The sequence below is a fragment of the Gobio gobio genome (assembly GCF_949357685.1).
Source record: "Gobio gobio genome assembly, chromosome: 7".
In the NCBI taxonomy this organism is placed as follows: Eukaryota; Metazoa; Chordata; class Actinopteri; order Cypriniformes; family Gobionidae; genus Gobio; species Gobio gobio.
In genome coordinates this window covers 28,924,418-28,940,531 of record NC_137103.1, presented here as the reverse complement: position 1 = coordinate 28,940,531, position 16,114 = coordinate 28,924,418, and the positions used below count along the sequence as shown (strand labels likewise).

The following is a 16,114-nucleotide window of genomic DNA, read 5'->3' as shown; positions in this document are numbered from 1 at the left end:
CCAAATCGAGTCTTCCTGCTGGCATTCTATACCAGCTAGAATTGTTGAAACAAGGTAACCAAGGCATTTTTTCCACAAAAAAATGTTACAGAGTCCATGGTAGAACTTCAGACATTACCACAAAAGTAATGAAATACGTGTGGCAGGGCACCTTTAAACATGATGCTCAGTCTTAAGCCTTTTGGTTTAACTAGCTCTTTTAAAGAGAGAAAACAAGAAATTTAGATGCCTAAATATGAAACATTAGTAAGTTTGTACAAATGCTGATCTATTAGGAAATCGATTAGAACAATTATAATGACAAAAATATCTAACACAACACTGGACTGTAAAAAAAAAAAACTATGGGCTATCGGCTATCGGCTATAAAAAGATGCTGGTTTGAGGTTTGCTGGTGCATTTGCTGCCTATTTTCACCGTCCATGACAATGAGTTAATGACAGACAAGCATAGAGAAAAGTAAGCAACAGGATAGAGGGATAGAGAGCAATGGCACTGATCATGTTAGTGCAAATGTAATTATGGGAGCTTACTTGTGACAATGCTTTTGGCTTCTTTGTTGACATTCCTCCAATCATGACCATGTTAGGCATCAGCGGTCTTGGAAATTCAAAGGCAAAGTCAAAGCGCATAAACCAGAGAGCTGCGCGGCTCATGATCTCCACGATTGATGTTTTTCTCTGCAGTACACGTGAGGCGATCTCATCTGCGTAAGTATGCATGGATCTGCAAGCCATGGGTTGCATGAGAGTCCTTACCAGGTTGACACACCTCTGCCACAAATTCATCTGGTCTGTAAAGTGGGTACTGCGTTGTGGAACATAAGAAGGAGGACTTGGACATTGGCTGGCAAGAGTGTCGACACCACAAGGAAGGTTTACTTGCATATAAATAGCAGGAATGGAGAGATATTCACTAACTATAACCCCAACAGGCTCAAATGGGTCAGTGAGAATAGCATCAAAGCTGTAGTCTTGAAGCTTCTTCATCAAGTCCTTGTTGAAGAGCAGACCCTCTGCGTTCCTCACTATGAACCTTTGAAGAAAGTTCAATTGATTGAAGAAAAGCATAAACTTGGACTGGTGAGAAGAAGGGTCCTTACTCATAAATGCAGTTATATTGCCTTCTAATAACACATGTAGTTCAGCCTTGGTGTAGTTCACTGGATAGGTTAGAGTGGTGGTATTCTGTGAAGGACCCATACTCAGACTCGCCTCTGGGATGACGACCACCACCAGATTTCCTCTCCTCCCCAGCTCCTCCACAATAGGCTTCATCCCTGACCAATGACTGCCATCTGATGGAATAACCAACAGTTTCCCAGCTTCAGCTGAACCCAAGAAGAAGAGACTCAGGAGCAACCACACGCAAGCCATTCTATCAATGGTGTTAAAAAAAATCTCTCACTTTGGCTTTTGCCAGCTGGAGCAGAGGCAAAGATGCAACCAGGAAATGTGTAGCTTAAACTACTCCAATATCTCACAATGAGTCTGATTTATGTAAGCAGAGGTGGAGATCCTAGCAGCTGGGTGGGACTTTAACTACAGGGTTATATGGAGGTGAAGCAACCAATGGGGGTGAAAGTTTATAAATATGCTATGTCATGCAAAAATTAAATAGAGACAATTGCATATGGCTTGTAATGTTATCCCACACTTCCTTTGGAAGTTTATTCAAAAAGAAGTTTATTCAAGTGTGCTATTAGTATACTTCTTTTAAACTAAAATTAAGAAAGTATGCTATACTATCAGTCTACTTTTTATGTACTTCTCAGAAATAAACTTAAAATTGCACTTAAGGATACCTGACTTAAACTGACAAAAATGTCTAATTGTATGTATGTACATATACATTAATAAGCCATATATTATTTTTGTGCAGTGATGTAATTATATTTACGTGCCGTTCTGTTATGTTAACTGAACAATAAGATAGTAACTTATGTTTAATTACTGCTGATTTTGCAGTTATAAATAGCTAAAATAGTGTAATAAAGACAATTTGACCTCCTATTCTGAAGTGAAAGTTTTATCCTCATTAATTATGGCACTTATTGAGTGATATTTAAGTTTTTTGACCAGAATAAGCCAATAATTATGCCTAACTACCATTAATACATAAAGGCCATTTGACCCCCTATTCTAAAGTGAAAGTTTTATCCTCATTAATTATGGCACTAATTGAGTGATATTTAAGTTTATAAGCCAATAATTAAGCCTAACTACCATTAATACAGTACTAATAAAGACAATTTGACCTCCTGTTCTAAAGATACGTTCTTATTTACACTATTGGTTTGTTTAGCAGTTATTCTGCAATGTGATCTCACGAGAGTGTGTATTTTTATGTAAAGTAGCTAAGGTTCTACATTCATCTAACACGTACTACATTGACAGCACTCAACATATCGCTCTGTTTGTGACTTCTGCTGCAAACTCGGTTCAAAGGATTACGTTAAACAAAACTACACTTTAAAACCCTAAAATGAATAACATTTCAGTAATCATTTAACCATTATTTATCATGTAATACTTATTTTCTTTGCCGTGGGACACAATGACTAGAAAGTACACCAAAACGCAACATAAATTCACAAAAAACACCAATTCGATTTGTAATCCACATCTTTAGAATCTATACGAGGAACTTCGTTATCCAACGATCTTCATCTTTAAGCTGTGTCCCAAATGACGCACTATACACTATGCACTTATACACTATGTACTTATGCACTATGTACTCAACCGTGTAGTGTATGAACTTTACATGTTTATTTTGTCATTCAACATCGGAATCTGGTAGTGCCTCCCCCTCCACTACGTAATTAAAGATGCAACAGTTGAGTGCATGAAGTGTCCAACATTCCACACTTCGTTTTTTCAGTTAATTTAGTGCATCATCCAGGTGTTTAAAGTGCACCTTTTCTTTTTTTCAGTGTGAACACACTACTTACACTATTTATACTTAAAAACGTTATAGAATAGTGCATAATGGTAATGGACTGCATTTATATAGCGCTTTCAACAGACCTATGGCCATCCAAAGTGCTTTACATTTGCCTCACATTCATACACTCATTCACACACCGATGGCGGTGTCAGCCATGCAAGGCGTCATCCAGCTCATCAGGAGCAGCTGGGGTTAGGTGTCTTGCTCATGGACACCTCTGCACTTGGTCAGGTGGAACCGGGGATCGAACCACCAACCTTCTGGTTTGTAGACAACCTACATGAACCACTGAGCCACTGCCGACCGTATATGCCACCCATAAGTATATGTTCATACAAGAGGACTAGAGGACTAAGAGGACTAGAGGTCAGCAACAGGCTAATATATCAGTAACACATTTGTCATGGTAACTTTAGTTAAAGCATTAGGTAAAGATCATTTCTATACAGATACCAAATGAACCAAACTAACTTTTTTTAAGATACTTCTTGACCTTTGTCTGCAGGGGTAATCTTTATGATATAATTTCCTGTTTCAATGTTTTTATTTCTGCATGTATGTATTGTCTTTGACCAAACTTTTAAGAATTTAATTCTTACCAATCTTTTTTTCTTCATTATATCAGGACAGTTGTATCACCCTGACAATTTTGCCTAAAATATCAAAATTAATTTGAACTAAAACATTTAAAACGTCATAATCATAGAAGAGGTGTATTCATTGTAGTCAAGTCATTGTATATGAATAGCATTTTTAATTGATACAAGAAATATCATAAGCATAACCAATATTTTCCAAGGTTTTTTTTCTCCTCACAATTGTTTATAAATCCATAAATCATTGAAGAATTTAAGAATGAAAAAAAGTCACTTTTCTGGTTCATAAGTACAGAAGTTTGTTAGAGGTTAAAGTTACTGCTTTTATCTTTACCTTTTGACTTAACTTAACAATTCTGCAAGTCACCATGGTCTGTCAGTATTGCCTCGCATGTCACGGCAACTCTCTAAACTCTCCCGGGAACACAAGGCAGTCACACAAAAACATGAACTCTCACATACAAGGTGCGGTGTCTTAAGTGGTCAAAAGCACACTAATCTCAATGAAAGAAAGAGGTGAGAAAAAGATTACAGGCCACATGTTTTTACACATGTTTTTACATTGTTTGCCACTTTCATAGTTAAAGTACTACCTACAACAGATGAAAACTATTTATGTTTAAACAAAGTCTAAAGCAAATGAGTGTTTGATTACAATTTGAATGCATTTATAGAAATGACAAAAGATCTAACATATCTGAATGTAAAAGCCTACACTGGTTTCAAAAGCCCAGTTTCCACCTAAATTACCCGGAACAATTTTTACCAGGAACTTTTTTTACGGGAACTTTTCCCCCCTAGACCTGCTACTGTCTGCGTTTCCACTGTAGTCTAAATTTAGACCGGGACTATAAGGCAAATTAGTCCAGAGATGTGGGACTGCGCGCGACTGCTCCTCCCAGTCACCGACGGACACTAATCATTTTTGCGAAATACTGTCTGCAACAATAACAAGTATAGAGGAGATTCAAGCAGCGCTGCTTTTGCTGGTTATGTATTGGTTTACTAAATAGGAAATTAACAAAACGGCGGAAAAGAGACAAGCACTGAAACTAAAGCATATTCTCAAAGCTCGTAAAGCTAGATTTAAAATAAGCAGAGGTGGACAAAGTACACAACTCCATTACTTGAGTAAGAGTAAAAGTACTATTGGTTAAATATTACTTCATTACAAGTGAAAGTTGTAAAGATAGATTTTTACTTAAGTAAAAGTACAGAAGTACTTTCTTTTAAAACTACTTAAGTATCAAAAGTAAAAGTAAACGTATTATTTTATTATCGTTGCATTGTTGTATGAATGCACTGTTCCATCATGGTGGTTTAAGCCAGTCATGCTCCATCTGACATGCCAGCATACCTTGAACTCATTTAAATACTTGTTTTTAAGTTACAAAGCTCTTATCAAAGTCAAAATCATACTAGAAAAGAAAGGTTTCTACATTGTGTTTATTTGACAGGATTATGTAAAAACATATTTCTGAAAGGACTTCAGTTAACATTATTAGCCCAACTACATCGTTTTTGCATGCTAACTAACATCATTGTGGAACGTTAGCTATGCGTTAGCGCTGTATCCACAAGGCTATGGCCATAGTTCATACCACAGCAAATTTTGATTTAGTTTTAGTCAGTCTTTTGACTACAACATTTTAGGCATCTGAATTGTTTTAGTCTAGTTTTAATTGACTATAATAAGATTTTAGTAGATTCAATAGACTAAACCTCAGTACTTGTGGTCTGGCGTCTGAGAGGCAGCTTTCTGTGTGCACTTTCGTGTCGTCGCACTTTTTCAGACTTATCCACGTCTGCTCTTCTGAATTTTAACTTTTAAGTATGACTATGGTTGCGCGCACTGCGTCTGGGAACTGCCGCCTTCTATTTTACCATCAATTGATTGGTGTTCAAAAAATACTTTGAAATCATTTAACTTCATGTGATTCTACAAGAGTGATTACTGATAGGCTGTCTGCAAAAAAAAAACAAATCCCGTTTTAAAGAAGAAAACAAATCATCGACTGACTTTCAAAGCGGCTACGACTTTCTACTTTGAGGGCCTTGATGAAAATGTAGTGGAGTAAAAAGTACGATATTTGTCTTTCAAATGTAGTGAAGTAAAAGTCATAAGTTTCCAGAAACAATACTACTCAAGAAAAGTACAGATACTCAAAAAGTGTACTTAAGTACAGTACTCAAGTAAATGTACTTAGTTACTGTCCACCTCTGAAAATAAGACAACGTATGTTATTACACATCTCCCAAGTACCACCTATATACATCTCCCAAGTACCACCCCCGAAAGTTCCTGAACTTCTGTGGAAAAGTACTACCTCACGAGCAGGGCCATTTGGAGGGGGAAATATTTACCCGGAACTTCATTTAGACCCTGGTTCCTGCGGTCGAAACACAACGAGTACCAGCCCAAAGTTCTGTGTTCCTGGGGAAAGTTCCTGCGGTGGAAAAGCGGCTTAAGCAATTCAGCATGAGTAAATCTAACATCTAACAGCACTTTCATGATGCAGGTGGAAACAGTGGCTTTACCAGGTCTCTTAAAATGTACTTCTTGTCATGCTCAAAGAGATACAGTATAGATTAGAACGCATCCCCACACCCTACTTAAAGGGGTCATGAACTGGTTCTTTTTATTTTTTTGTACTGTTGTCTGAGGTCAACTTATGACGTTCAAGTGCATTCAAAACCATCATAATGAATAAGTAATAGGCTATTTTCTACCTTGGTTTTGAGCCTCTCTCATGGAACGCTCGGTTTTTATGGGCGTGCCGCACTGAAGACTTGGAAGTAAACGGCCATTGCTATGATTGGATAAGCTTTGCATATTATAATGAGCTTCTGCTACCCCGTGAGTACACGTGGGGAATTATTTTGAAAGTGTTGGAAAACGGCAACCGGAATGATTCGGCCACAGGGCTCGCAAAATGTTTTTATCAAACTAACACAATGATTTATCTCTCATCCACCCGCAATTTTTTATTTCTTGTCCCGACCAATCAGTGGATATAACCACGAAACATGCATCATTAACACACACACACACACACGCACAAGCACAAGCACTGCAGAGTCAGACTGATCAGAATGATCAAAACTTCCGTGATTCTATTTTTCCTTAGTGGTGTTTGTTACCTTCTTGTTTCATGTAGTTACAGGGTAAGTATGAATTTACGGGCTGTAAATTAAAATGGTGTTTGTTACCTTCTTGTTTCATGATTTAGTTATAGGGTAATTACAATAAAAACACGTACACAGTCTGATATCACTCGGAAATCTTTATTTGAAAAACAACTTTCAAAACAGATTTACAACACTTATTCGTTTCTATTGCTTGACTTCATCCTACTCTTGTTCCTCTTTTTTTCCGTTCTTGCCACAGATGAATCTTAAGCAGGAATCCCATGTCTCTAGCTATAAAAGAAAATACAGTACACCCAGAAATGTCCTCACCATTTACTCATCTTTTACCCTCATGCCATCCGAGATGTATACGACTTTCTTTCTTCAGATAAGAAAAATAAATAATCTTTACTAATGAAAACTCTAAAAGTTGAATCATCAAACAGCACATACAACAACAACTATACAATAATCCATATGCCACCCCAATGGAATCAATGTCTTCTGAAGTGAAACGATAAGTGTTTGTAAGGGCAAGTAATTAATACTTTTTGTTAATGATCTGCAAGACTGGAACTTTATTAGTGCTGTTTATTGATTCAAGTAAATGTTTGACATTTGGGTATGAAGTGTTTTAATTGTACAATATATGGTGTAAAAATGTCTGCCCTCTTAAGGTTGAACTGTGGCTACTGCAGTTGAATTTTACTATTGGACGTTGTTTGCCATCGTGACTTATTTGTTGACGTGACTAGAGGTCCTGCATAGGATCTGTGGTGATTTCAGGACCTTTGTTTCCTGATAAAATGCTGGATTTGCATGAGGGTCACAGCGAGTTGGTGTGAGATTAGGCAGGCCTTGCCAAGAGGTCCCCCCTTTTGGTTATTTCGGCTCCATGGATTAGTTTTACGACTTGCTAATGATTCAGTGAAAGGGCTATCTGTGATCATTGGAATGTGATGTTGTGTTTGTCTGATGAGCTTTGTTCATGAATAATCCTTATTAATGAATAAGAGGTATCGTAAATCGGTTTTGAAAGTTGTTTTCAAATAAATGTTTCTTAATGTTTTTTAATTGTATTTACCCTGTAACTACATGAAAGAAGAGGGTAACAAACACCACTTTAATTTACAGCCCGTAGATTCATACTTACCCAACTACATGAAACAAGAGGGGAACAAGCACCACTTTAATTTACAGCCCGTAGATTCATACTTACCCTGTAACTACATGGAATAACAAGCACCACTTACCCTGTAACTACCCAGATAATTACCCCCTTAATTAAAAAATACTTACAGTATAAATAATTTGTTAATTTTCCTGGTCGTTGCCCCTTTTTTTGCAAAATAGTACATATTGTTCCCTTATACCTTATAGTATATATTACCTTATACTATAATATGTTAAAGATTTTGAATTAATCGCATGCGTTAGCGCATTAACGTTGACAGCCATAATATATACCTTTGAAAGGTATTTTTTATTTTTTTTACATTTAAATTATCTGCTATAATGCGATCTTATGCATAATATAGTGCGATTGAAAGAGTCTATTCTCATGAATAATACGGAGAAACTGATGATGTAGAGACGCATACTCTCCAGCCACCTCAATTTTCATGACATTGCAGTTAAACTTTGCTTTTTAAACCGGAAGAACAAATTAGCTCAGAGCTATTTTTCTGAGCTATATTTTCAAAAGAGTGTGTGCGTATGTGTGAATTAGTCTACTACAAAGTTCCTTAACGGTATTTATGCTTAAAGAACACACAACTCCAGTGTACCAGTATGAATAACATGTAAAACAGTGTAAATGTGTGTGAGATTGTGTCTCTAAGTGTTAATATTCTTAATAAGAGTAACAATGGTCAGAAATCAATGTTGTTAAACCTGGAGTGCAAGCTTGGTGGGCCCAGAGACTGCATAGGTCACAATTTACACACACTTCCTTTGGCTTAGAGCTGCCAAATGGCTCCATACAGACAACATAAAAGTTTCCATTGTCTGAGGTCTCAGAATCTGCACCACTGGCTTTAATCATTTTTTGCAACTGATCTGAATGATCTGTCCTTCTGGTTGTAACACTTTTTAAAGATGTGTTACAACCCAACCCACCCACTGCTGTCAGCTGTTGTTCAGATAGTATTCGCAGGTTAAAATTTCTTCACATTTTGCCTGAGACTACAATTTGATATAAGTTATATGACTTTATCTGCAAATGTTTAAGTACTAAAGAAAATATAGTTTTGGTCAAAAAACACACTTAATTAAAAAATATGTTTTTTTCTTTATAAAATCTGCATGTTAAAGCATTGACAACCATTCATATGGGATCTGGGAGGAAGTTTGTAAATAATAAAATGATAAAAGGACTCTAGCTTATCCCTGATTGGTGGAATTGGTGGTGTTACAACTCACCCCATGTTAAAACCATACCCACCCAGTCTCCCCCATGTGTGGTTTCATGATAAAACGTTCCCTACAATATATTGAACATGATGCTCAGTCTTAAGCCTTTTGGTTTAACTAGCTGTTTTAAAGAGAGCAAACAAGACATTTAAATGGCTAAATATGAAAGTATCTGTTTGTACAAATGCTGATCTGTTAGGAAACAGATTAGAACAATTATAATCTGTGATTATAATGACAGAAATATCCACACAACACTGGACTGTAACAAAAACTATGCTATTGGCTATAAAAAAAAAAACATTGTGCCCTTTAATGTCCCACTCAAGCTTGCCCATCTAAATCAATATATCAGCTATCATGATAACATGCGATAAGGGAGAAAATAGTTAAATATCAGCATGTTTTAGTGTGGAAGGAGGATGTCAAACTTCAACAAAGGTTCTTTGCCTCAGTGACAAGAGATAAATAAACTTTTTCATATTGTTGTTAAAGCAGAGATGTTTCAAGAGAAGCATATTCTAGAGTCCTCTTACAGATTTGCTCTTATAAAAAAAAGACCCAAACAGTTTCTTGCTCTTTCTCAGCCCATTAGACATCATTCATTTAGACAAAACACTAGGTGTTTCTCAATGTCAAGGATCCTTTCTCTGCAGGACTGGTCCTTCCAAGTCACTTCCTTCAGAGGCTAGGCGAGGCTCCTCTTTAGCATTCGGAGAACACGTAAATGGAACAGGCTAGCAAGTGCACGTTAGCCTCATTACGTCAGTGAAAAGGTCCGTTAGCCATCAATAACGTAATTTGTATAATATCAATTACGTTGTAATTTGTACTGGCATTTAAAAGTTAAACTTTACTTATATTTACTACGGTTATAACAAATGTTTGGTAACGTAAATCCTTACACTTGAAAGCATATTGCCCCGTTAACACTCCGACTCCGCCAACGTCCGATATTTTGTATTTTTTGAACAAGATAGCAAAGCTGCGCGCATAGGATTGTGGGTGATTTGAGAACGCTAAGTGTGCGAAGGCTACTCTTATGCATCCTTTCCTGTATATGGCATATTTTTTGAACGAAGGACTCAGACCTTGGTTGAAATTCCGAGGATCCTCGACATTGGAACAGCCTTTCGACGGACGTCGATGATGTAGCATCCTCGGAATTCTGGCTTCCGAGGATCCTTCCTTGACATTGAGAAATGCCCACTGTATTTTCTGGCTATTTTCACAGTCCATGCCAATGAATTGATGACAGACAGGGATATAGAGCAATGGCACTGATAATGTTAGTGCAAATGTACATGCAAATGTAATTATGGGAGCTTACTTGTGACAATTTTGGCTTCTTGGTTGCCATTCTTTAAACATTACAGAATACTGTTAAATATATAGCTATCAATTATCTATACCCTATTAAATAAGCACTAACCAAAAACCACGGCACTTTAAAATGCTACATTTGAAACTAGACACTAAAATCTGTGGAACAATGTGTAATTAAAGTTAATTACTAATGCAAGTTGTGCTCTTTTCAACATTTATTTTTAAAGAGTGAAGCATGAGCTTGAAGATAAAAATCAAACGCAGCCTGTTTTCAAATACTGGTCTATTACCTGCATGTGTGCTTATAAGGATAGAAGCATTGTTGACCAGATTGCTAATTGTGGTGATGTTTGGCATGATTGACTTATACAAAAACTAACAGGGTGGAGGCTGGGGAGGTTTTGGACTTTGCTCCTGTACACAGAAACTGAAGAACTAGTTTGTAGAGTTTTGTAAAGTGATAAAATTCCAGAAACGGTCAAACATGTTTTAGAACTTTTTTTTCCTGTTCTTACACATACCTGTGAAAGGCTCAAATAGGTTCTCCCTCACCCCAACATCTTGATCCATGAATTACTTGATCCCACTTACAATTGCAATTTTCACAAATTACCTAAAATCTCTCAAAATAAAAAATAAAAACTGCTGACTGATAATGAAAAGACCTATTGAGAGCTTTCATTCCAGTAGCAAAAATGGGTGCATTTATTTATTTTATTTCTGAAGAGTCTTTCTTTTTAAACTGTGATATTGGCAAATTCTCTTCACATTTGTGGATGACAATAGAAAACAGCACACGGAAAATCAGTAGTAGTGGCAAAATAAGAGCTATTAAAATACTTACCTGCGACAAAGGTTTTGCTTTCATGCTGTCCATTCCTCCAACTATGATCATGTTTGGCATCACCGGATGTGGAAATTTGAAAGCAAAGTCAAAATGCATAAACCAGAGAGCTGCACGGCTCATGATTTCACCCATCGATGTTTTTCTCTGCAGTACATGTGAAGCGATCTCATCTGCACGGGCAAACATACGTCCACAAGCCATGGGCTGCAGCAGAGTCCTTACCAGGTTCACACTTCTTTGCCAAAGATTCATGCGGTCAGTAAAGTGAGTTAAAGGCTGTGGAACATAAGAGGCTGGAACTGGACATTGGCTGGCAAGAGCTTCGACACCACAAGGATGGTTTGTTTGTATATAAATGGCTGGAATTGAAAGATATTCACCAACTATAGGTCCGACAGGCTCAAATGGATCTGTGAGAATAGCATCAAAGTTGTAGTCTTGCAGTTTCTTCATCAAGTCCTTGTTGAAGAGCAAACCCTCAGCATTCCGGGTTATAAGAACATTAAGCATATCCATTGTGTTGATGAAATTCTGAAACCTGGCCAGATCTGTAGATATCTCTGCACTTGTCAGAGTAGTAACTCCTGCATTCACATGCTCTTGTAGCTGGGTCTTGGTGTAGGGTACTGGATATGTCAGAGTAGTGGTGTGTTGTGACGGACCCATGCTCAGACTTGCTTCTGGGATGACGACCACCACCTGGTTTCCTCTACGGCCAAGCTCCTCCACTAAAGGCCTCATGCCTGTCCAGTGGCTGCCATCTGAAGGAACTACTAATAACTTCCCAGCCTCTGCTGATCCCAGGCAGAAAAGACTCAAGAACAATACAGAAGCAGCCATTCTAGCAATCCTATCATACATAATCAGCAATAATTACAAGCATATGAGCTGGTAGTACTGGCAAGAAGATTGTCTTGTAAGTCTGGAAGCACTTTTGAATTTGCTCTTCCCGACACAGGCTTTTATCCTGAAAGGGGAGTTTTAAAAACCAAAAGTAGGCTGAGCCTGAAAAGTTGACAATCTCGATTCTTTAGCGGCAAAGCATGTCCTTAGTAGCAGAGTGAGAAATGTATCCAGATCTCATAAATGAATAAAGCTGAGTGTTGTAATAACTCAAAAGCTTTTACAATTTGACTAAAAATTATGAAGGCACTTTTTTTGCACTAGTAAATCATTCACAACAAGACCAAGGACATGCTGGTTCTCTTCACATTTGAAGTTGATGACAGTTAACAAGGGCAAAATAACAGCTATTATATTGAATTTCTTGTGGGAAAAAAAGTAAACAGTCTCCAAATACTTTTTGGTGCCACTGTACAGATTCTGTAAATTGCTTGTTTTACAGATTTTAAACCTTCAGTCAATTTCTCAATTTTCTAACCTAATTTTCTTCTGCACAGCCTGCAAAATAATAAAGTATTTTTTTACTTGTTATATTTAAGAGGGGAAAAAAAACACTATACACATTTTTATAAAGACCCCTTTCAGACAGAGGGTAGACTTTGAGCTGATATGAGTCCTCTAATGTCAACTCTAGCTTTCAAAGCACATAAACCGAGCTCATCAACATTTTTACAAAGTACATTGACCGCTTGTAGCTTATTTATTATTTCTATTAGAATGTGCATGCTCATACTTGCACTGCAGTGAGGATCCAAACTGTGTGAAATGTTTTGGAATATGGTTATATGACAAAAGGCCTGTTTTCGTGATGCTCTGATAGCACAGGTATGATGCAGAAAAAAGGAATATAAAAGAAGCGAGCATTTGTTGAGTTTTTCTTGGTTGCAGAAAAAAAGAAAAAGAAAAAGAATTGACCAGTATGGTATTTTAAAAACTACAATCATTCAACTACTATACTGCTGTTTAATAAAAATATGTGATGAAAACATCTACAAAATGAAGAAATCTAAATGTAGTTAACATCTGGTGTTTTCTACCTTACGTAGCCACGACACTGAGAAAATAGTGACTAAACACTGGTTGCTTTAAAAACTTCAAAAGTTAGATGGGAAAATGTCCACTTTGATTGCCAATTTCAAAAGCATAAAACAGAATAGAAAGTAACATTTGATAATTTCACTCAAGTTCATTTCTGGCTAGATAGTTTGACTATTAAATACCATAATATCCATCATTTAAAGTGCAATCGTCACTTATGTATTTACTATAGTTGATATCTAAAAGAACAGGCTACAAAATAACACTCTAAATAGTTTTGCTTTTTACACACGCGGTGGCGCTATTGACACATTTGTCCATATGAACTGTTCACTGCATTGATGTTGCACTACTCACAGTTTAAAGGCCAAATGAAGGGACTTAAAACGCACAGCATTATTCAGTGTCTTGACGTAATTTCCACTGAAACAGGAAGACAGGGTGTAATATATTGAATAGCCCCTCCCCTTTTAGTTTATATCACAGCTCAGCTAAAGCTGTTGAGCTGTTGAGCTGTAGTTTCCTCCTAAACTCTAACTATGCGTGTCCAGTGACGCAGAGCAGAGGGAGTGTTTTCAATTAATTCAGCTTCAGTGTCTATTTATAATTTAGGCGGGACGATTTAGATTATATAGAGCATTTAGAAGTGCAGAGTGATGTCATCAAAATCATTTATCCATATTGGTAGAAGTGAGAGACTGTAAGTTTTGAATGCTTATATCTTCTAAATGGAAATTTTCTCAGTGTTTTTGGAGCACAGCTTATATATAACAGTAATGCTAACATATTCATACTAAAAGCAAAAAAAAAACTTCAATTTTGATTTCATGGGGACTTTAACTGCATATATCTCCAGAAATCCAGACCGAAGACATTGCTCTTTGTCCATGCATTTTTAACAGAGAGTGAAGTAAAAATCAAACTCAAATAAAACCATATCTATATGTGTGATTATAGAGATGGAAACCATTTTACCAGTTAAAACTACAAATCATGATGACTTTGTGACTTCCCTCTCAAGAAACTTCAGAAACTGCATCAGTTATAGTGAGTTTGTGCATGGGAAAACGAATGACACACTCCAGTGGAATTACTGTGTACATTTAGATATTTGATAAGAAATGTATAAATAATAAAATGCACTGATTGAAAATATTGATTACAATTACATATTGAGCAAGAAAGGGAAATGTGTTTATGGTGACATATCCTGTTTTTCAGGTGTTGAACAAAAATGAGGCTGCTCTTTTCTTCCGTGGACAAATTTAGAGAAACTTTGCTGGTAGACAACAAAGGCAAAATTAGCAGTAGTGTAAAATGACAGCTATTAAAAAAAAGACTTACTTGTGACAGAGGTCCTGCTTTCTTGCTGTCCAGTCCTCCAATTATGATCATGTTAGGCATCAATGGACGAGGTAATTCAAAGGCAAAGTCAAAATGCATAAACCAGAGAGCTGCACGGCTCATGATTTCCACCATCGAGGTTTTCCTCTGCAGTACATGTGAAGCGATCTCATCTGCACGGGCAAACATACGTCCACAAGCCATGGGCTGCAGCAGAGTCCTTACCAGGTTCACACTTCTTTGCCAAAGATTCATGCGGTCAGTAAAGTGAGTTAAAGGATGTGGAACATAAGAGGCTGGAACTGGACATTGACTAGCAAGAGCATCGACACCACAAGGATGGCTTGTTTGCATATAAATGGCTGGAACTGAGAGATATTCAGCAGCAATAACTCCAACAGCCTCAAATGGATCTGTGAGAATAGCATCAAAGTTGTAGTCTTGCAGTTTCTTCATCAAGTCCTTGTTGGAGAGCAAACCCTCAGCGTTGCGGGTTATAACGACTTTAAGCAGATCCAAAGTGTTGATAAAACTCTGAAACCTGGCCAGATCTGTAGATACATCTACACTCAACATTTTATCAATACCTGCATTCATGCGCTCTTGTAGCTGGGTCTTGGTGTAGGGTACTGGATACGTCAAAGTGGTGGTGTGCTGTGCTGGACCCATGTTCAGACTTTCCTCTGGGATGACGACCACCACCTGGTTTCCTCTGCGGCCAAGCTCCTCCACCAAAGGCCTCATGCCTGTCCAGTGGCTGCCAAATGCTGGAATCACCAATAGCTTCCCAGCCTCTGCTGATCCCAGGCAGAGAAGACACAAGAGCAATACAGAAGCAACCATTCTAACAATCATATAATTCATAATCAGCAGTGATTACAAGCATATGAGCTGGTAGTATTGCAAGATTGGCTGTTTTGGATTGCTGGAAGGCACTTTTGAATTTGCACTTCCAGACAGAGGTTTATATTCTAAATGGGATGTTTCTACAACCAACAAAGAAGGCAGGGCGTCAAAAGAATGTAAACCACCTTCCATTCATCCGTGGAAAACCACACCCCCAGCAGGTCCCGTCCTGATATACTGCAAGCAAAAAAGAAGAACAAACAAAAAACTTTGCCATTGGCCAATGACGATGACGTAATAGGCGGGAGTGCTCGGAGGGCTCCACCTTCTCATTCATTTCTTTTTCTCTCGGTCCATCAAGGTCAGAGGTAGACAGAGAGAAAACATAAATAGAGCGACATAATGCATTATAAACGGAAGTTATTTTTTATTATTGAAATTATTAAAATTCTGATTCCTAAAATGAAAGAATTTGCGACGCTGTTTTATTCCTGTGTAATAGCCTATACTTGAGTTGCTTTGAAGCAATAAAGCGAAATGAATGGAGAGCTAAAAGAGTGTAAAAAATTAGGCGAAAGTTGCAAAGAGGTGTACAGGCTACCTTCAACAAAGGTGTGGCTCATTTGTGCATCACTGCATGAAACAACAAAGATAAAGCCCATTTAACAGTTTTTTTTTTTAAGCCTGTTTTTGTATTTTCAACTCATCCCTCATTTTTAAGGTT

General features: G+C 37.3%; 1 protein-coding gene across 3 annotated transcripts in view; it reads right to left on the bottom strand.

Moving 5' to 3' along the window:
* Positions 1–15,408, bottom strand: part of LOC307129527 (UDP-glucuronosyltransferase-like) — a gene marked incomplete at its 5' end in the record, with an annotated part of 38,879 nt that extends 23,471 nt beyond the window's left edge. Inside the window, one exon of one of the 3 annotated variants that reach the window (XM_079822017.1) lies at positions 14,545–15,408. In XM_079822017.1, coding sequence (XP_079678143.1) covers positions 14,545–15,408 — 864 coding nt within the window. Of the gene's footprint in view, positions 1–533; positions 1,377–11,256; positions 12,365–14,544 lie in introns of those variants that run through there. The other 2 variants (XM_079822019.1, XM_079822020.1) reach the window with 2 other exon arrangements.
* Between the last annotated feature and the right edge of the window lie 706 nt (positions 15,409–16,114).